The sequence below is a fragment of the Cucurbita moschata genome, unplaced genomic scaffold (genome assembly GCF_002738365.1).
Source record: "Cucurbita moschata cultivar Rifu unplaced genomic scaffold, Cmos_1.0 Cmo_Scf00020, whole genome shotgun sequence".
Taxonomy (NCBI): domain Eukaryota; kingdom Viridiplantae; phylum Streptophyta; class Magnoliopsida; order Cucurbitales; family Cucurbitaceae; genus Cucurbita; species Cucurbita moschata.
In genome coordinates, this window is record NW_019268536.1 from 244,462 (window position 1) to 263,662 (window position 19,201).

Consider the following 19,201-nt stretch of genomic DNA (forward strand, 5'->3'; position numbering starts at 1 on the left):
TGGCTTCGACTCTCTACAATATATGATATTGTTCACTTTGAGCATAAGCTCTAGTCATTTTGCTTTAGGCTTCTCAAAATGCCTCGTACCAATTAAGAGAGTATTCCTTTATAAATCTATGATTATTTCCTAAATTAGGCCGACATAGGACTTTCATCATCCAACACCTCCCCTCGAATTTAAAGTCAGTTGTTCGATACTGGAAGATTGCTTAAGTTCTCTTGATTTTGCTTTAGTTTTCAAAAGGTCTCATAGCCATGGAGAGAGAATAAATCTATTATTATTAATATATATATATATATTATTTTATTATTATTTTAAAAAATAAAAGTTAAAGATATTAATGAAAATTTTGTAAGTTATAATATATTTTGTATGTATTTAATCCAATAAATAATAATTTTTACTTTTCTATCAAGATTTTAATAAAATGCAGTAAATGTAAATTGCCCGTCGCCGAGTCATTCCGGCGTGCTCCGGCGAGGAGTTGCACAGAGCATGAGTTCCGTCAGTGGCTATGGATCGGCATACTCCGCCAACATATCATCCATGGAAGAACTCCAGAGTGCAAACCAAGGCGCCATTATCCACTGCAAGAACTCACTAATCCAGAACGACAATACCGTCAACGACGCCGACGTTGTGGAGTGGGACTTTGCGCCGGTGGCAGTCGGTTAGATTTGACCTCCAAACTATTGTCGTGGGTCGCATCTCTCTCTCTCGCCCGTCATGTCGATTAAAACGACGTCGCATTAAAGACGCTGCGACACCTCACATGCCCATTACGCTGCACCACTTCGACACCTATTTTTTGTCTTCTCTACGGTTTTTCCGGCGTTGACTTTGACCACCACGTGGGCTCCCACATTATGGGCCTCCCGACCCATTCTGCTTCAAGGCCCAGTCCATGTTTATCCTCTTTTCTTTTTATATAATATATATATATATATATATATATATTTTTTTTTTTTTATTTAATGCGTTAATGTTTGGTTCCGATTGACATATTTTTTAATAAACTTTTTTTTACGATGTCACACAACATAAGATTGCTCCAAATAAAAATCGGTTTAATAAAATTGTTGGTATAGATAGTAATTTCAGTCATTTTATTTTTACCATACCCTTAAAATTACTATTTTTTTAATGTGGTCTTAATTTATTAATATATTTCTTATTTACAAGAGGTCGGTGTTTACATTAAGGTCATCCATAAAAACTTATAATTGACTGCATTGCTTCACTGTACGTACCTAAAAAAAACAAGTTCAATAAAGACAACAATAATATCACCCACCTACCAAAAGGGGTAGAAGCTCTCGCCATTAGTCAAAAGCTCTAAAGTAACAACAAATCATACCTGGATTGAATCATTACGCTACATTCAACCCTAAACCCTACCTCACACCTACTTGTTCGACTAGAATAAAACAACCCTCACGCGTTAATTACGCAATGTTTAATACAAGCATGTTAATTAACGCGTTTACAAAAGAAAATGGCGATTAAACAACCATACCAACAAAATCAAATATGATTAATTCACTCGTTTCATATACTAATCGTATTAAAAAAATTATAATATAGTATTTATTGACAGTTGAAAATGTTATAAGCTTTAATTTATATATGTATCATACTTATATTATAATAATATAAATACTCCAATACATAGCTTGTCACTCACGCTATACAAATTTGTTATATTTGAAAAGAAGCAGCCAGCCCTTTTTTGGTATCTTTATTTAAAAGCAATTAAAAGTGAGAAAAAAAGAAGCAAAAGCTTGAGACTAAATATTATTTATCTATTTAACTTTTTATTTATTTGAATTTAATCCATTAATTAAAAATTATTTAAATTTACATAATTTGGTAGATAAATAATATTAATCATCATATAAGAGTCACGATTCAATTTTATTAAATTATATTTTTTTAATATGCCACGTGTACTTATTTCTTTTGTGTGAGGACAAAAGGCCATTATTATACGGCCCATGTGCAGGGGATGATGGGCCTCCACGGTTGACATGACGTGGACGGGAAATCTTCTTCTTCTGGGGTCGCGCGGACAAACATCATTCAGGCCTGTGCCTCGGTGGCCATGGCCACGGCAGCAGATCAAGTGAATACAGTTGACTGGTCTTATATTATCCTAACAACTTAGATTTAATTTAACTAATCTTAGTTGTTTGAGGTTTTAATTACTCGTTTGGTAAATTCGATATTAGAACATTTATTATTTACTCTATATTCATTTGGGCTCAGGTAGAATTCTTATTAATTTACCTTTTTACCCTTTTGAGTAGAGGTTAGCTTTTAAATTTGAAATTGATTCTGTTTGAATGATGAAAATCTCATATCTACTGATTTAGGAAATGATCTTGAATTTATAATCCAATAATACTCTCTGCTAGGCCTTTTGGAAAAGCCTAAAGCAAAGTCATGAGAGCTTATGTTCAAAGTGAACAATACCATGCTATTGTGGAGAGTCGTGTTTATCTAACTGCTTATACGACTGTATTTCTATTCTTATTTTAATTTTAAGTAATTTAAATATTATGACATAAATTTTTTAGTTAATTATAATAATGATAAAAACTAGTGAAGTCAGTAATTAAGAAAATTAACCTAAACGATAAAAAGTAAAAAAAAAAACTCTAGCGAGTAAATTTTTAAAATTTAATGAAAATTAAATATAAAATAAAAATGATAAACAAATAAGTATATTTCCAAAAAATGCCAAAGACAAAAGAAGAGGGAAATCTGAAAGTATTTACTGTGCGAATTTCCCGAACTACCCTCTCCTCCTCTCTCTCTCTCCTCTTTCTCTTCTCTTTCCCACTTGATGAAACCCCAGATTTGGTTCTCTGGATCAGTCTCTTCCATATCTCGTTATCCAAGCTCCTCTGGTTGTTTATGGAGCTTCAGAAGCGTGTAGATCAGAGTCCCCCAGAGAGGAAAGGCCACAAGCGGAAACTGGAGGAGGAATTTGAAGAGGAACGGGAGATCGCGGTGCCTACAGGGGATGCCAAGCAAGCGTTACTCACTGAGGTCAGTGCTCAAGTTGAAATTCTCAATTCCTCTTTTTCATGGAAGGAAGCAGATCGAGCTGCTGCTAAACGAGCTACTCATGTTCTTGCTGAGCTTGCTAAAAACGGTATTTCTCCGATCTCCACGTGTTTTTTCGCCTGTTCTATTTCGATCTTTAGAGTTTCCAGCGGTTGATCTTCTTCAGGATGACTCTACCTTTTAAAAAAAATTATTGTCAATTGATTAGAATTTTTGTGTTTTCTTGGTGTTGCCAGAAGAGGTAGTAAACGTGATTGTGGAAGGTGGAGCCGTGCCGGCTTTAGTCAAGCATCTACAAGCACCGCTTATTGTTGACGGTGATCGTAGTCTTAAGCCATTCGAGCACGAGGTTGAGAAAGGAAGTGCTTTTGCGCTTGGACTACTGGCTGTAAAGGTCAAATTTAATCTGTTGCTGTTTGACCTGCCCTATTGGCACATATAAATTTTCCAATTATCATTTCGTTAGTGTGTGACTTATTTTTGCATGTTTTTTCCAGTTGAAGTAGATACTAGCTAAAATTTTATCTGCATCAATTAGCAGCGTTGAGAAGTATTTTGAACTCAAAATACTAGCGTAAATAAGGCCTTTCCATGCATTTTGTCTAAGATTTTGGGTCAAGGCGTTGCAAAGAGTAAACACAGTCTTTTAATTGGATTGCATGTTTATAGTTGTAGCTCATGCGTTATCCCCTCTTGGGCTCTTGTTGGACATTTGCAGCTGAATAGAAGTAAAACATATTATAGTAATGCATGCGCATTAGTTATCACCTTCATCCCAGACCCAACGCTCTGTGCATTCTGCAACTGATTTCTGATTCATTTCTTACTTTTATCCTCTCTCAACAGCCTGAGCACCAGCAACTGATAGTTGACATTGGCGCTCTGTCACACCTCGTTGAGCTATTAAAGAGACACAAGGATGGTTCTTCTCGAGCTGTGAATAGTGTTATTCGTAGAGCTGCAGATGCCATTACAAATCTTGCCCATGAGAATAGTTGCATCAAAACACGGGTTAGGTATGTTTAGTTGTCGAACTTTTAACTTTTAAAATTGTCATCAAAACCTGTTCTTAATGAGGATTTAAACATTCAGGATGGAAGGTGGAATTCCTCCGCTTGTTGAATTGCTTGAATTTACTGACACGAAGGTGCAAAGAGCTGCTGCTGGGGCATTACGGACGCTGGCCTTTAAGAATGATGAGAACAAAAATCAGGTAATTGGCATTCTTCTGCAAATTCGATGTTCAACTGTAGTTTTAATATATAAATCATACATCTTCTTGGCTAACTGGCAGATTGTTGAGTGTAATGCACTCCCTACACTCATTTTGATGCTTCGGTCGGAGGATGCTGCTATACATTATGAAGCGGTAGGATTTTATCTATGTGACAAACTTGAAAATTTCTTGCTTTTTAATGAATTGATATCTTTAATTGGATATATGGATTTTGTGATTTTAGGTTGGTGTTATTGGAAATTTGGTTCACTCATCCCCAAATATAAAGAGAGAAGTTCTTCTTGCTGGAGCTTTGCAACCTGTTATTGGATTACTCAGGTATTCTGACCTTCAGGATTCTTGTCACGTCCTTTGTTTTTTACCGCTTCATTAGATGTAACTTCAGGAATCATGTCATGTACTTTGTATATTTCTGCTTCAACACGTTTTGTGCCTATCTTCTCACATTTTCAATTTACCTTTGTTGCTCTGCCAATCAGAACTAATATGCTGTGAAGACAAAGTTGATCTCCATTTGTCTAAATTATGTTAATCATTTCCCTTTTGTGTTAGTTCGTGCTGCTCTGAGAGCCAAAGGGAGGCAGCTTTATTACTTGGGCAATTTGCGGCAACTGATTCAGATTGCAAGGTGAATAAAAGTTTATTTATTATTTCATGGTAACAAGTTTTGTTTTTATAACAAAAGATACATCCACCCTTCAATTTCTGTTACGTATCCTTCTTTTTTTAACTTTCTTACTGAACAAATCAAACACTTGCAGATTCACATTGTGCAGAGGGGTGCTGTTCGACCCTTAATTGAGATGCTTCAATCACCTGATGTACAACTACGGGAAATGTCAGCTTTTGCATTGGGGAGGTTGGCACAGGTACTATAGTTTAGACTTTTATCTTCCATTAAAAATAGCACCTGGTGGGCTATTTCCAAAGATTTTCCTCTCCTCCTGGTTGTTCCATTTTTTATTTTTTCTTTTTTCTTTGTGGATTGTTCTTAGGATTGAATGACGGGGTCTTGTGAATTTCTTGGCTGAATCTGAGGAAAAAAAACTTATATTTTCAGGAAACTCATAATCAAGCTGGTATTGCTCATAATGGTGGTCTAATGCCATTACTGAAGCTTCTTGATTCAAAAAATGGTTCTTTGCAACACAATGCGGCATTTGCTCTTTATGGTCTTGCCGATAATGAGGTATATTGCTTATAATATTGATATAAACTTGAGGATGCATTGCCGCACATAATCCCACTGCCTAACTGAACGGTTGTGATCATAATTTTATATAAATTGTAATTGTTGATTTTCTTCTGTAGGATAATGTATCTGATTTTATTAGAGTGGGAGGAGTTCAGAAGCTGCAAGATGGAGAATTTATAGTGCAAGTAACTTAACCTTCCTTATCTATCTAGTTGGAACTGTTCAATACCCCCACCCCTTCTTTCTCTCGCTTTATTTTAGTGTATTTTGTGTGTATTATTGGAGGTTATTCACAGTTTCTCATGCAGTAGTGGTGCCTCCTCACTGACTTGCTCCATCACGGCTTATAAATTAATTGGCAATTTTGTTTCAGGCAACAAAAGATTGTGTAGCAAAGACACTCAAGAGATTAGAGGAGAAGATACATGGAAGGGTGAGTATGACTTTACTGATTTTGTTTTTGGACTTTGACTTGCCTGATGTTCTAGTCTGTTCACTTGTCAGTATGGACACTTTCCAAATTTACCAAATTTAATCACATTCTTTTCCTTGCTTAGGTTTTAAATCACTTGTTACATCTAATGCGTGTAGCAGAGAAGGCTGTGCAAAGACGAGTCTCTCTTGCTCTTGCTCATCTTTGTTCACCCGACGATCAGCGGACTATATTTGTCGACAATAATGGCATGCCATATTTTTAGAATTTCATTATTTTTTTCTTCTTCTTTGAGGGTGCAGTTGGAGATCAGCTTGTTACTAGTGAATGGAGATTTTATTGTAGAATCAATGCTTTTGCATTTTGCAGGTCTGGAGTTGCTTCTTGGCCTGCTTGGTTCTTCAAGTCTCAAGCAGCAGCTTGATGGTGCTGTTGCGCTTTACAAGCTTGCAAATAAGGCCATGACTCTTTCTCCTGTAGATGCTGCTCCACCATCCCCAACACCACAGGTAGGATGTTCGTAGATTTATTACCCTTCCAACATACGTGGTTGAAATATGCTTACACATTGGCTTGAGAATGAAAACCTGACTTTGTGAAAGGGTGAAAGTGAATTGGCAACATTGAGAATTATGGCCCTTGAGCCTTTGAGTTTGTGGCCAAATGTATGAGCCCTCAAATATCTGTTTCAGTTTCGGAGAGTTTGAAGTATTTGTTCTCTTCTTTAATTTTATGACCTGAAAAATTGAGCATAGGGATCTATAATTTCTATACCATTCCCTTTATCACTGTAATTCTGACATATTTCATACAGGTTTACCTGGGTGAGCAGTATGTGAACAATCCGACACTATCTGATGTGACATTTCTTGTTGAAGGTCGTTTGTTTTTCGTCATGTTTCTAACTACTTATGATTTATTACTTTTCAAATGACCTTACTCAACTTTTGGTTTTTCCATTTGACTTTTGCAGGAAGACGCTTCCATGCCCACAGAATCTGCTTGCTTGCTTCTTCAGATGCATTCCGTGCTATGTTTGATGGTGGCTATCGGGTGAGCTTCCCAAATGTGTTCAAACCCAATTGTCAGCCTTGTTTCTAGTTTAAATGGGGACATGGTCTTCAGAATGCCCAATTTCACTGATTGCTTTTAATATGCATTTCAGGAAAAGGATGCAAAGGATATAGAAATTCCAAATATTAGATGGGAAGTTTTTGAGCTAATGATGAGGTTTGCGAAGTTTGAGTTCCAAAAGTTATCAGCATATGAATGGAAGCAGTATTATGTTAATTAACTGAATTGATCATACAGATTTGTTTACACTGGATCTGTGGATGTTTCGTTGGATATTGCACAAGATCTCCTGAGAGCTGCCGATCAGTATCTCTTGGAGGGACTTAAACGATTGTGCGAATATACCATTGCACAGGTGAGCTAAGAGTGACCAAATTTTAATTTTGTTTTCTGATATTTCTCATTTGCTTGTTAAATAACTCTTATTATACTTATATATGATATATACACTAATTTAAAACTTCTGCCAGGATATATCATTGGAGAATGTTTCAAGCATGTATGAACTTTCAGAAGCCTTCAATGCCATATCTTTGAGGCACACGTGCATCCTTTTTATCTTGGAACAATTCGAAAAACTCGGTGCAATGCCGGGGTATGTACCTCCTAACCTCTTACCCTTCTTCAGCTTGAATTTTAAACCTTTCGAGTTTTTCTGCAGTTAACGAAACTTTTAAGAACTTTTCACAAATTATAGCTTTAAAGGGAGTTAAACTTTTAGATTTAGCGAGATGTAAGTTATAGACATGATCATTTGTGATGCCGCACCTAAAGAAACCATGGATGGAACAGCATGGTTTCTGTCTCCCTGCATATTCTAAGCCATTCTTCATGCCAATACTTTGCAGGCACTCTCATCTAATTCAGCGCATACTTCCCGAGATCCGCAATTATTTTGCCAAAGCCTTGACCAAGGCTAACAACCTCCACAGCTCACGGCTGTAGATATCTGCACCGTGCCGATATTCATCATCTCTAACCAAAAAACACGATGTACAGATAGTGGTAGATTTGGTTGCTGCTGCGAGCTAGATCGAGGTTCGAATTAGTAAATTTGTTTTATGGCTCATGATCCTTTGGTTATTATTATTATTTTTTTCTTCTTCTAATGGCAAGGGTTTTGATATTTTGTATAAAGTCTTTAAGTAATACCATTGCTAGATAGAATGGTCTTAGTCGTCCTCCCCCAGAATCTTATCCCTGAAATGCATTGCATTTATTTTAGAAAATTGATGCATCTTCCCAAATCACTAAGCTCTGGTGAAGATGCATCATTTAATTGGAGAACTCTGTAAATTTGAAAGCAGTAACAACAACTACTTCAGGGGTTTAACAGGCTTTTGTTTGGATGGTTGATATGTTCTAAAGAGTTTTAAAAGAATTTGAAATTTTTTATGTTTGAAATGATGGAAGAGATTTGAGTCTGTTGGGAGATAAGATAAAGATGTGTAAGAGCAGCACCCACATGCACATGCTCCTCTGCTCAATTATGGAATCCATGAAAAGGAGAGAATATTACATTTTTTTTTTTTTGCATTTTTGTCAGATTAAATTTCTTCATTTCTTTATTTTCATCATAAATCATATCCAATTTCTCATCGTTGCCTTTTACCCCCACAAACTGTTATTTATCTTTATTTTCTTTTCAGCTTTATTTCTATTTTCTTTATTTTTAATTTTAAAAATATTTAGCTTTTGCTGCTAATAAAAAAAAATACATTATTTTATTATGAAATTATCAATATATTTTTTTAATTGTCAATATCTTAATTGTTGATGACTTAATTCTCTACTTATCGTAAGGTCTCATATGGGTTGGAGAGAAGAACGAAATATTCTTTGCCAGTGTGTGGAAATCTCTCTTTAGAAGACATTATTTTAGAATTATGAGAGCGCGGAAACTTCTCTCTAGAAGATACATTTTAAAATTTTGTTTTGAAGGGAAGCTTGAAAGAGAGCTAAAAAATGACGGTTCTTAACTTGGATAGTATCTATAACTTATTTTAAATATTTACATCTATAACTTATTTTAAATATTATAAATAAAGTGAGATATTTTTGTTTTTTTTTTAATTATTATTATTATTATTTCTGAGAAGTTAAGTGAGGAATAATCATTTTCTTCTGCAATAATAATGAGGAGTATATTGTTAAATGATTAAAAAAAGAATTGAAAGTTTAAATTAAAAAAAAAAAAAAAAGATGAAAATTCAAATTTGCCGAACTCCTCCGTTGGAGTACCGCCAATTGGACGCAAACCACAGGCCGTCATCCAAAGCCGACCCATTTGCCTTTTCCCCCCACAAACACTTTATAATCCAAATTTCCCTCTTTTCCCTTTCCCTCTCTTTCGGTTTCTGTTCCCTTACACCATCTCTCTGCCTCTTCACCGTCGCGCACTACGCCTTCCGTTCATCTCCAGCAGGTGAACAACAGAACGCTTCTTTTCTCTTCTTTTCATTGCTAGGGTTTTCTTATTTCTTCCATTTTTCTTGCTTGTTTGCGTTTCTGGGTTTGCTCGTTTTTTTTTTTTTTTTTTTTTTTTTTTTGTGTTTCAAGCTTCGTCCTGTGTTAGATCCATGGTTGATGTCCTTAAATCTCTTTTACATTATCCTTTTTCTGCTTCACTTGAAGTGTATTTTGCATTTACCGGCTTCGGGTAGTGTTTTTATTGTCATTTCTATGTTGTTGTTGGATTCCGTTCTGTTGTTTAGGGATAATATAGAGTGATAATTTGCGAGGGAAGAGTCACGGCAGGAGATGGATTTGGATTTGGATTTGTTCTGATATGGAATGGGGTAGTGGAGTGAACCTTTACTTGTGGGTGCCCGCTGTTTGTCCTGATATGTATGCCGAACTGCTTCTTGTTTCTTTGATTTATTGTGGAGGAGAAGGGGAGCCATCTTGAAATGGTTTGACTACCATCTGCTTTCAGTATTGAACTACTGGATCTTTGCTTGTTTATCTTGTATCTTGCAAAGTTCAGTTGAATATTTGTTTGTCTCTACTGTTTGGACTCCAAGAATGATAGACTGATTGCTTGGTGGAAGTGAAAAAAATTGGTAAATAGCTCCGCTTCTGCGCTGATAAGTGTAATATGTTTGGTTCATACATTGTGTCTCTCTGACTAGTGACTAGGATGTGCTAGATAACTACACACTTCTGTTATTTTCAAATTCTTATATCCCTTATAAGTCGAAGTTTCCTTTTATTTGCCTTAGGCGGCTGGATTTTGAGCACTTTTGATTATGGACGCTGTAACCACAAATTCGGAACGTAGGCCATTTTCTATCAAATTGTGGCCTCCTAGTGAAAATACTCGGAAAATGCTTGTGGAGCGGATGACAAATAACCTTACCAGCCAATCCTTTTTCACCCAAAAATATGGTACTCTTAGTCTGGAAGAGGCCGCAGATGAGTCAAAGCGAATTGAAGATATTGCTTTTGCTACAGCTAATCAGAATTATGAAAAGCAGCCAGATGGTGATGGGGGTGCTGCTGTGCAACTTTATGCCAAGGAATGCAGCAGGCTTCTTCTCGAGGTTCTTAAGAGAGGTCCTAAAGTCGAGGCAGGCAAGGAGGCTGAATCCGATATCACTAGTGCTCCTCGTGAAGTCTTTTTCGACATCTCAAAAGGTCGACGAGCCTTTATCGAGGCAGAGGAAGCTGAAGAACTTCTAAAGCCTTTGAAAGAGCCAGGAAATTCTTATACCAAGATATGTTTCAGCAACCGAAGCTTTGGTTTAGAAGCAGCTCGTGTTACTGAGCCCATTTTGGTGTCCCTTAAAAATCAGTTAAAAGAAGTGGATCTCTCTGATTTTATTGCAGGAAGACCAGAGGCGGAAGCTCTAGAGGTCATGAAATTGTTCTCAGATGCTTTAGAAGGCAGCATCTTGAGGTCCCTTAACCTCTCAAACAATGCCTTAGGTGAAAAGGGTGTTCGAGCTTTTGGATCTCTCCTGAAATCACAGACTTGTTTAGAGGAGCTATATTTGATGAATGACGGCATTTCCAAGGAAGCTGCTCAGGCGGTATCCGAGTTGATTCCTTCAACAGATAAGCTAAGGATCCTTCAGTTTCATAATAACATGACAGGCGATGAAGGGGCTCTTGCTATTGCCGAGGTTGTAAAGCGTTCTCCTCTATTGGAAGATTTTCGTTGCTCCTCTACGAGGATAGACTCTGAGGGGGGAGTTGCCTTATCTTTAGCACTCGGGACTTGTACCCACTTGAGGAAACTTGACCTCCGAGACAACATGTTTGGAGTGGAAGGTGGAGTTGCTCTGAGTAAAGCCCTTTCATCCCATACAGATCTCAAGGAGTTGTATTTGAGCTACCTGAACTTGGAAGATGAAGGTGCAATTACCATAGCCAATGTACTGAAGGACACTGCTCCTGCACTTGAAGTCTTGGAAATGGCTGGAAATGACATAACAGCTGAAGCTGCTTCTGCATTAGCTGCTTGCATAGCTCAAAAGCCCCATCTGACCAGCTTGAATTTGGGTGAAAATGAACTGAAGGATGAAGGAACTATCCAGATTAGTAAAGCACTAGAAGGTCACATCAAAATAAAGGAAGTTGACATGAATACTAACTTGATTCGGAGAGCTGGGGCTCGGGTTTTAGCTCAGACTGTAGTTCAGAAGCCTGGTTTTGTGCTGCTGAACATCAATGGAAATTTCATTTCTGATGAAGGCATTGATGAGTTGAAAAATATTTTCAAAAAGTTTCCAGATATGCTTGGGGCCTTGGATGAAAACGATCCCGAGGGGGGAGATGGCGACGACGAGGAATCGGTAGGGAACGATGACGACGAGGATGAATTGGGATCAAAATTAAAGAACCTTGAAGTTAATGAAGAGAACTAGAGTTTTCTCTATTTATGACCCTCTTTGATTTAGGCTAGTTGCAAGATTTGTCTCTTAGACTTTAGTATTTGAAGAGAGGCATGTGTTGTTTTAGTTTCAGAATTTTAGCTTGTTTTGAGTATCGAATCTCGTTCAACGTCGATCAACTGTATCGTCGACGAAATTTCTATGGAGCAGCATGGTAGTAGTAGATGTCTGCAGTTGTAGGATTTATTTGGTTTTTGCTTTTACTTTACTAGGAATTTTTGCAATGAACTGTATCTGTATCCTTTGTTGCCATTGCCTCCCTCCTTTTGAGAGGAATAGGTGAACGATGGATCTTGCTCAGTCGTTGGTTCGAGACAGATTATAAGGCTTGTTTATAATTGTTCGGAGTCCAAACCCCTTCTCTAAAAGATTTGCTCGTGCTAAGTTATGATCTAAAAAGATCATTGAGGTAATATTTATTCTTGATTGTACTTGTATATAGCATGGTATGCTTTTTTACTGTCATTAAAATCTTTTAAAAGTTTCGATAACATATGTTGACTATTGAACTCACTTTGGCTCGGCCGCACTACTTGAAGTGCGAGTCACTCAAAAAGCAAGCTATTACGGTGATGGCTAGAGTTGTAGGGAGCCAAAAAACAAAGTTATAGATAAGATCGAAGGGACCGAACTCCTGAATAGATGTTCGAATATTTAATACTACGAAAAGGAGTAGGTACCTTTTTAATGAATTAATTTAGTGAGTAAACTTTTAATTTAATCTAGTATTAATTCTTTCGATTAAATCATTTAAAAAATTAATAAATAAATTACCAAAGTTATAAACTTTTTTAAAGATAGGAAATTAAGTAGAAAATGGTAATAAGAAATTATAATAAAATTTAGTAATAATTAGTTGAATAGACCATTTCACAATCATAATTTAAAAAATGTCGAAACATTTGAATATTTACATAATTGATTTCATTTATTATATAGTACCATTTTTATCCCTTTCGCGTATCTCTTCAAATTCAATGCAATTTGATTTTATTAATTTATTTCCTTTATTATATGTATACTTGCAAATGATTTAGATTTAATTTCTCATTTTCGGAATTACATTAAATGCAAATATATTCTAATTGAATATATATATATATATATATTCCATGTCGATCATACCTGATATGAATATTTTATGTCCGGTTCCTCCACGAACAAAGTTCAGAATCAAGAAGGGAGTGCACAACAGGAGTGTCATGACAACATCCAAAGATCACTTTTAGATTCTGAAGTTGGTGAGCAAGGAGGAGCACGTAGGAATGCTGACCACTACATAAATAAGCCACTTGTGGCTGATAGAAAGCGAGCAGCACCTTGTTCAGTAAACTTTTAAAGTAAATAACACAATCAGTCGAGTCGAGAATGATAAAATGACCATAAATTTTATATAAATTAAAGCGTAGAAGTTCAAAACAAAACATATATATGAACTATAAAATGTTAATTCAGTAAACTTGTCCATATTCTGAAGGCCTAGAAGTAAACAAACATATATAAGAATTAAAGCGTCCAAATTTGAAGGACAATTGAAGTTACAACAATAGAAGGGATGGACGTATCTTTAAACCCTTTTGTGAGCACAACTGAATCAGCTGGCATGTTCAAGCCATGTGGGAAAGCGGCTCCATGCGAGCACATCGACAGGATCTTGGATTTTGAAGCTTCTAACAATCAAATCTAATCTGCTGAAATCTGCAATGCCCTGCTTATCGGTTCTTGGAAATACTGGAGAGAGATGAGTATTGCTTCCTAATGACCAAGCAGGCTTAGATCAGAGAGTATGCAGGGAGGAAAAAGAAAATAGAGGAGATAAGAATGGTGGAGTACCTCTGTTCGGATTGTTCGGCTTCCTTGGAGTGGACATGTATTCAAGTATGAAGAAAAGATCTCACAAGCATTTTTACTCTAACCGATCGAAACAATCACGAGATGTTAGTATTAACTATTTACTTAAGTAATCCAAAGAAAGAAACATAATGTTTATTTAGTTCATTTTATAACTATCAAATGCTTTAAAGATACTAAATAAGTGCTTTTAAGAACTATCATTTCATTGGAAGATGAACACCTTGAAGTTGTTATCTTCCTCAATGCTCTCCTCCAAACCGGCAAGTCCACCAAAGGCAATTAAAAGATGTCTGCCAATGATTAACAATTAGTCAACTCAAAAGGCAGAAAAACCAAAAGAAAAAAAGAGAGAGAGACGCCAGAAAAGATGCTTGTCAATTGAAACAATCTGGCTCGGACAGAGAATTGTTCATGTGAGGAAATGCATACAAGTTCTTTAAAGAAATGGAACTTTTTTACATGGTCTGTTGAAAATGAATAAAACAGAGGCTCACCATACATTTAATTGGCAAGACGCCTTTAATACTGTTCTTTAAAAGCCCCTCTTAGACACATTTTTCCATTACAAACTATAATGTTAATAAAGCCAGCATATGCTTCTGTAAGTTTGGTGGCTATGATGAAAAGGGTACTCGTACAACTATGGTAAAAATTCTCAAGATTTGAGTTCAACCCACTGAATATAGTTCAAAGACATTAAAGATGCTAACTTCTGTTATATGACATTGTAAATGACGAGAAAAGTGGAACAAAAAGAAAAACAACAACCATTTCATTTTTATAATTAGCATAAGGGTAACAAGAAATCAACGAGCAACATGTGCTAAAGGTATCAGTTTGAAACCGAACTACCCAGGTCACATGGCGGTGAACTTAAGCAAAATACCTGAAAGAAGGTAGTATTAGTTCCGAGGACTTAATTATTGTTCCATGCTCTGAGGTTCCAATCAAGTGATCATAACCACCCTTGCAACAAAACAGCAATAAAATGTGAAGAAAATGATATTAATTTTTAGAAGATTCCCGAAAAGTTATAAGCATATACCTCGTATGAACTCTCATTAAAAACTGCACTCAAAGAAGAAGCATATCGCACTCTATATCCCCAGTAAAGTTCTTCTTCCACAGGGTTTGAGGATGAGACAACCTGGCGGGGTAGATCTGGGCAAATGAAGTTTAAGATCTTGAAATCCATGAGCAAATACTTATATTCCATTTATGACAAACTTGCATTGGCATGACTAATACATGTATGTCGAGAATTAAAATGATCATAAATTCATTTCTTTTAATTCTACATGTTACATAATGGCTTAAGTGCCCATGAAAGTGGAGACTGAACTAGGATTGTGGCAGATTATAGCTGAACGAGCTTAGCCAGCCGTCACTAGTTTATTGGTTTTTCGGAAACAATTATTACACATAGTCTATGAAAGTATTTTCATTGCAGCTAAGTTATAGAACTCTAATTTTTGGTGTCCATGTTCTCTTTTTACCAGTCTTTTAATAACACTTGTATACATCAATGAGTGTTGCAGACTTTAAATGTGAGGTCCCACGTCAATTGGGGAGGAGAACGAAGCATTCTTTATAAGGGTGTGGAAATCTCTCCCAAGCAGACGCGTTTTAAAATTTTTGAAGGGAAGCCCAAAAGGAAAAATCCAAAGAGGACAATATCTGATAACGGTGGGCTTGGATCGTTACATTAAAAGTACAAGCATAAAGCCAATACTAATCAAGGCATCTACTAAAGATTAGCAGGAATTAAAACAACTGTCAATTTGTACGTTTGTATATTTTATTCAAATATGTACTAAAAATGCATCAGACGTTACCAGCAAGTAAATTGCGATCTGTTCCCATAGCAACTGTTACTCTTCTTCCGGGTTCAAGTATTTCATCAACTACCACGTTCTGCACAATTTAAAATCAAATTACTAACCCAAAGAACTACACCCAGTTAAGTAAAATATGGTTGTTGGAAGCATTTAACTTCAAAAAATCAAAGAGAAATTGAATTAGCGTACACTTTCCAATTCATCTAAAAACCAACAGGTAGCATAGCTCAAGCTCAACGTAGGAAAAAAATTGTGTTTCCATTCTATATACTCGAGAAAATTTGGCTTTACCTTACTCAAACCAACATCAACTAATGTTCCTCTAGCATCTGGAGCTCTTTCTTTCAAAGTAACACCTAAGTTTAACATGCAAAATGAAGTCCAAAATGAAAAGTGAAAGAAAAACAGCAGTAGCCGAGGATGCCAACATAATAAATCAGAATTCATCCAAAGAGATAGCCAGATAGACATGCATGTAATTATATAGTCCCAGTCCTAGACTCATCTTCAGTAGTCTCCCAAAATAAATTGAAGAAACTTGGATTTTTCAGGCTACAATTGCAAATGTGTAATGGAAAACTTCTCCCGAACTATGTTACTCAAGCTTTAAAGATATTATCAGACTGAAGATGAACAAAATTACTAACAATATCCTTATAGATTTTGAGAAGCGGTAAAGAGAAGCTTATACATTGAGAAAAATGAATCTCCAGGAATTGTTGTATAGCCCAAAGTTCAAAAGTAAGACGATGATCCTCGTGATTAATGCAAACTAAAAGCTATAATTTCAAAGGTGTGCTTAGAACAAGAAAGGGAATAATATCCTCACATGCAGGACAAAGATTCAGATGCAAATTTTGTAGAAAACCCATACGGAGATTTTGAAATTACCTTCTCGATAGGGACCCCATTCATGCTTGCGCAAATGGTGAGGGGCATCAAGCGGGGGCAACATCCCCTATAACAAATTCACAATAAAAAGGTCAGAAGAAAAACAGAACATATTACTTCTTTGATTAAAGCAACCAAGGAATGTTTAGGCCGGACCACAAATCTTAAATTGTTGTGCTTTGGGAAAAGAGCTTTTCTCAAGTATTGTGGAGTCTCAAGATACTTCAAGATCCTTATAAGAAAAGCAGCGCCACTTTCATCCTCATCTGAATTGTTAGCTGCTGCAACATCCGAGCCAGTCATTGAACTCCTTCCACTGTCAAATACCACCACCTGATACATACAAAAACTATCTTCCTGAGTTGAACAATTCCAGTGATGATGCCAATAACTGTTCTAGAAAATTTGAACCAAAGAAGAGGATGAAACAAATGAAAAAGATGGAGACCTCGTCAATTCGGAATATGGTTGCCGCTCGAGCGATTTGACCAGCCAACTGGAAAGAAGTTCATAAGTTGTTTCATAATTAATCACATCACTCCATTTCAGTAGTAGAGATGCATAGAGAAAAGAGAACTAATCAAAACATTCAAAGGGAAGGCATAACAAATATCATCCTCCACGGGACATGGGAAAGGGGGAAGAACTCGAAAAACACTCGCTCATAAAATAGAAAATGCGTACTCTGGTGGCAAGCTCAAGGGATTGAGCGTTGTCAATGATGGAACCGGATACTGCCATGCTCACTGTAGGTTTTGAAATCGGTTTCCTCTTCTCCCCCTCGATTTCCTCATTCTCAACATTCTGCTTCTTCCTCTTCTTCTTCTTCTTCTTCGTCTCAGGAGAGCATCCATTAATGAGCTCAGTTTCATGCCGAGCTTCAAAATCGCCTCCGTCAAGTGCCTCCGACTCCGATTCCGGTCGCTTATGCTTCTTCTTCCCCATCTTTTAAGACCTCCGCCGGTGGTAGGGGTTTAGCAGGGTTCAGAATGCCGGATTTTCTTGAGCTGAAAACCAGTCTCCAACTTTCCCAAGCTACGAAAACTCGGACAGTCACACGACAGTCCAATATACTGTTGGGCTTTCCTATTGTATCCAGCCCAAATTCGGCCTATTGGCCCATGATTGAAATATGTCGGCCCATGGGCTATAATTTTAAAATTGTTGGGCCTAGTGGGCCGAATTAACCGAGCCCAATATATTCTTTTGCGTTATATGTTTATTTATTTATTTATTTCATTTTAATTATATATAAAGTTAATAAAAATTAATTTAATATTAGATTATACATTTTTTATTTCAAAAAGGGGTACCGTTAGGGTTGTTATGATGCGTTGTCCGGTTCGTGACAGATTGGACCGGTCGGGCCCATTATTTGCCTGGAATAAGATCGTCAAAATCTTGAAAAATCCCATTTGTTTCCCCAGAAAATTACAACAGAATCTACCGCAAAATTTTCTCTCATTATTATTATTTATTGTTATTGTTTTATTATTTTTTATTTTAAATTTAGGACGAATTATCAAAAAAATGTTTCTTTGTTTATCTCACAAAGACAACTTTTCATAAACGGAGACAAAAGATCTTTACTAAAATCACACTTCGATATGTCTTTTGACTAGACACGATTATTACACTGATCGTAATCTCGTAATCTCATGCTATTGTCTTTTGATGATTATAATGTCGGGCTTTCTTTTGTTTTTGTTGCGGTTTTTTTTTTAAAAAATATTTCTAGAAATAAAAAATCTTATGAATAATTTTGTGTTTGTTTTTGGAAGAACAATTTCATCTTAATTAAAAATATAAATAAATAAACATACAAAAAAAAAATATCCAACACATACCCGAAGTTGTACACGTGGATGGTCCTTATTGGATGACCGGTGATGCGGTGGATTAGGTCAAAGAAAATGGGGTTTGGGTGGGATTGCAATTGACAGGGTAATGGAGTTCTTTTGGGGAAAACGACGTCGTTTTTATGGTTTTAAAATTATTGCTGGCTTTCTACATGGCACACCCCAGCTGCTTTTTGGTTTTTGTTTCGTCTTTTTTTGCCAAAATATATAATATTTTTATATTTATAACTAATTTACGTAACAAATTGCATGCATCCATCAGCTCATTTTAATGATTAATAATTCATCAAAACGTCACATGCTTTTAACATATTACCTTAAAAAAAATAAGATCAAGATAATATAAAATTTGGTCAAAATACCTATAAATTTCGTGTATGTTTCAAAAAACATCCTTAAATTTTGAAATTACTAAAATGAAAGATCGAAATTTTGTCACAGCTAATTAAGATCGTTATTATCATTTACTTAAACTATTTACATAAATAATGTTATGCAGGTTTTTCATCTTATTTTAACCGAAAACTTTAAAATAAGTTTAATGGAGAAAAAAAGCGTTTGAAGTTGAATAATCATTGATAATTAGGTAGTTTTTTGGTACAAAATTATTAATATCCGAAGCTTTACATATTAAATAGTGATAAGTGACATGTTTTAAAGAGAATAAATTTTTAATTTTGAAACAAACCTTATCCATAGTGATAAGTGACCGTGTTCGCCTCTCAATATTCAATTTAGGTCACTTTCTTACTGTACAGGTCTCTATGTTTTACCTAATATCCTTGAAACGTTACGAAAGATTAAAGTAAATATTGGATATTTTAAAAGTTAAAAAAAAAAAAAAAAAAAAAAA

At 35.9% G+C, this 19,201-nt stretch overlaps 3 protein-coding genes across 3 annotated transcripts; 2 read left to right on the forward strand and 1 right to left on the reverse strand.

Annotated features, from left to right (window-relative positions):
* Positions 1-2,758: 2,758 nt before the first annotated feature.
* LOC111457763 (ARM REPEAT PROTEIN INTERACTING WITH ABF2) lies at positions 2,759-8,344 on the forward strand. Its single transcript, XM_023100157.1, has 19 exons — positions 2,759-3,160; positions 3,309-3,466; positions 3,919-4,088; positions 4,165-4,285; positions 4,367-4,441; positions 4,533-4,627; positions 4,862-4,937; positions 5,071-5,178; positions 5,370-5,498; positions 5,621-5,689; positions 5,878-5,937; positions 6,062-6,185; positions 6,307-6,446; positions 6,752-6,815; positions 6,911-6,990; positions 7,103-7,167; positions 7,249-7,366; positions 7,482-7,606; positions 7,860-8,344. The coding sequence occupies exons 1-19, from the start codon at positions 2,920-2,922 to the stop codon at positions 7,954-7,956; spliced, it is 2,115 nt and encodes a 704-aa protein (XP_022955925.1). The 5' UTR covers positions 2,759-2,919; the 3' UTR covers positions 7,957-8,344.
* Positions 8,345-9,266: 922 nt separating this feature from the next.
* On the forward strand, positions 9,267-12,223 carry LOC111457764 (RAN GTPase-activating protein 2-like). The gene is made up of 2 exons (XM_023100158.1): positions 9,267-9,436; positions 10,233-12,223. The coding sequence occupies exon 2, from the start codon at positions 10,260-10,262 to the stop codon at positions 11,877-11,879; it is 1,620 nt and encodes a 539-aa protein (XP_022955926.1). The 5' UTR covers positions 9,267-9,436; positions 10,233-10,259; the 3' UTR covers positions 11,880-12,223.
* A 1,129-nt stretch (positions 12,224-13,352) lies between these two features.
* Positions 13,353-17,526, reverse strand: LOC111458056 (putative methyltransferase C9orf114 homolog). The gene is made up of 11 exons (XM_023100555.1): positions 17,174-17,526; positions 16,938-16,985; positions 16,646-16,822; positions 16,490-16,556; positions 15,890-15,954; positions 15,596-15,674; positions 14,806-14,921; positions 14,647-14,726; positions 13,981-14,050; positions 13,740-13,817; positions 13,353-13,661 (listed from the first exon to the last, which is right to left on the reverse strand). Exons 1-11 carry the CDS (start codon positions 17,432-17,434, stop codon positions 13,590-13,592), a joined length of 1,113 nt encoding a protein of 370 aa, XP_022956323.1. The 5' UTR covers positions 17,435-17,526; the 3' UTR covers positions 13,353-13,589.
* Positions 17,527-19,201: the final 1,675 nt, after the last annotated feature.

Coding starts and splice junctions, on each gene's coding strand:
- LOC111457763 (XM_023100157.1), top strand. CDS start 2,920: ATGGAGCTTCAGAAGCGTGTAGATCAGAGTCCCCCAGAGAGGAAAGGC. Junction 3,467..3,918: donor TTGGACTACTGGCTGTAAAG/GTCAAATTTAAT, acceptor CTCTCTCAACAG/CCTGAGCACCAGCAACTGAT. Junction 4,442..4,532: donor CTGCTATACATTATGAAGCG/GTAGGATTTTAT, acceptor TTGTGATTTTAG/GTTGGTGTTATTGGAAATTT.
- LOC111457764 (XM_023100158.1), top strand. CDS start 10,260: ATGGACGCTGTAACCACAAATTCGGAACGTAGGCCATTTTCTATCAAA.
- LOC111458056 (XM_023100555.1), bottom strand. CDS start 17,434: ATGGGGAAGAAGAAGCATAAGCGACCGGAATCGGAGTCGGAGGCACTT. Junction 13,818..13,980: donor AGGAAGATAACAACTTCAAG/GTGTTCATCTTC, acceptor TCGATCGGTTAG/AGTAAAAATGCTTGTGAGAT. Junction 13,662..13,739: donor GCCGAACAATCCGAACAGAG/GTACTCCACCAT, acceptor CTTGGTCATTAG/GAAGCAATACTCATCTCTCT.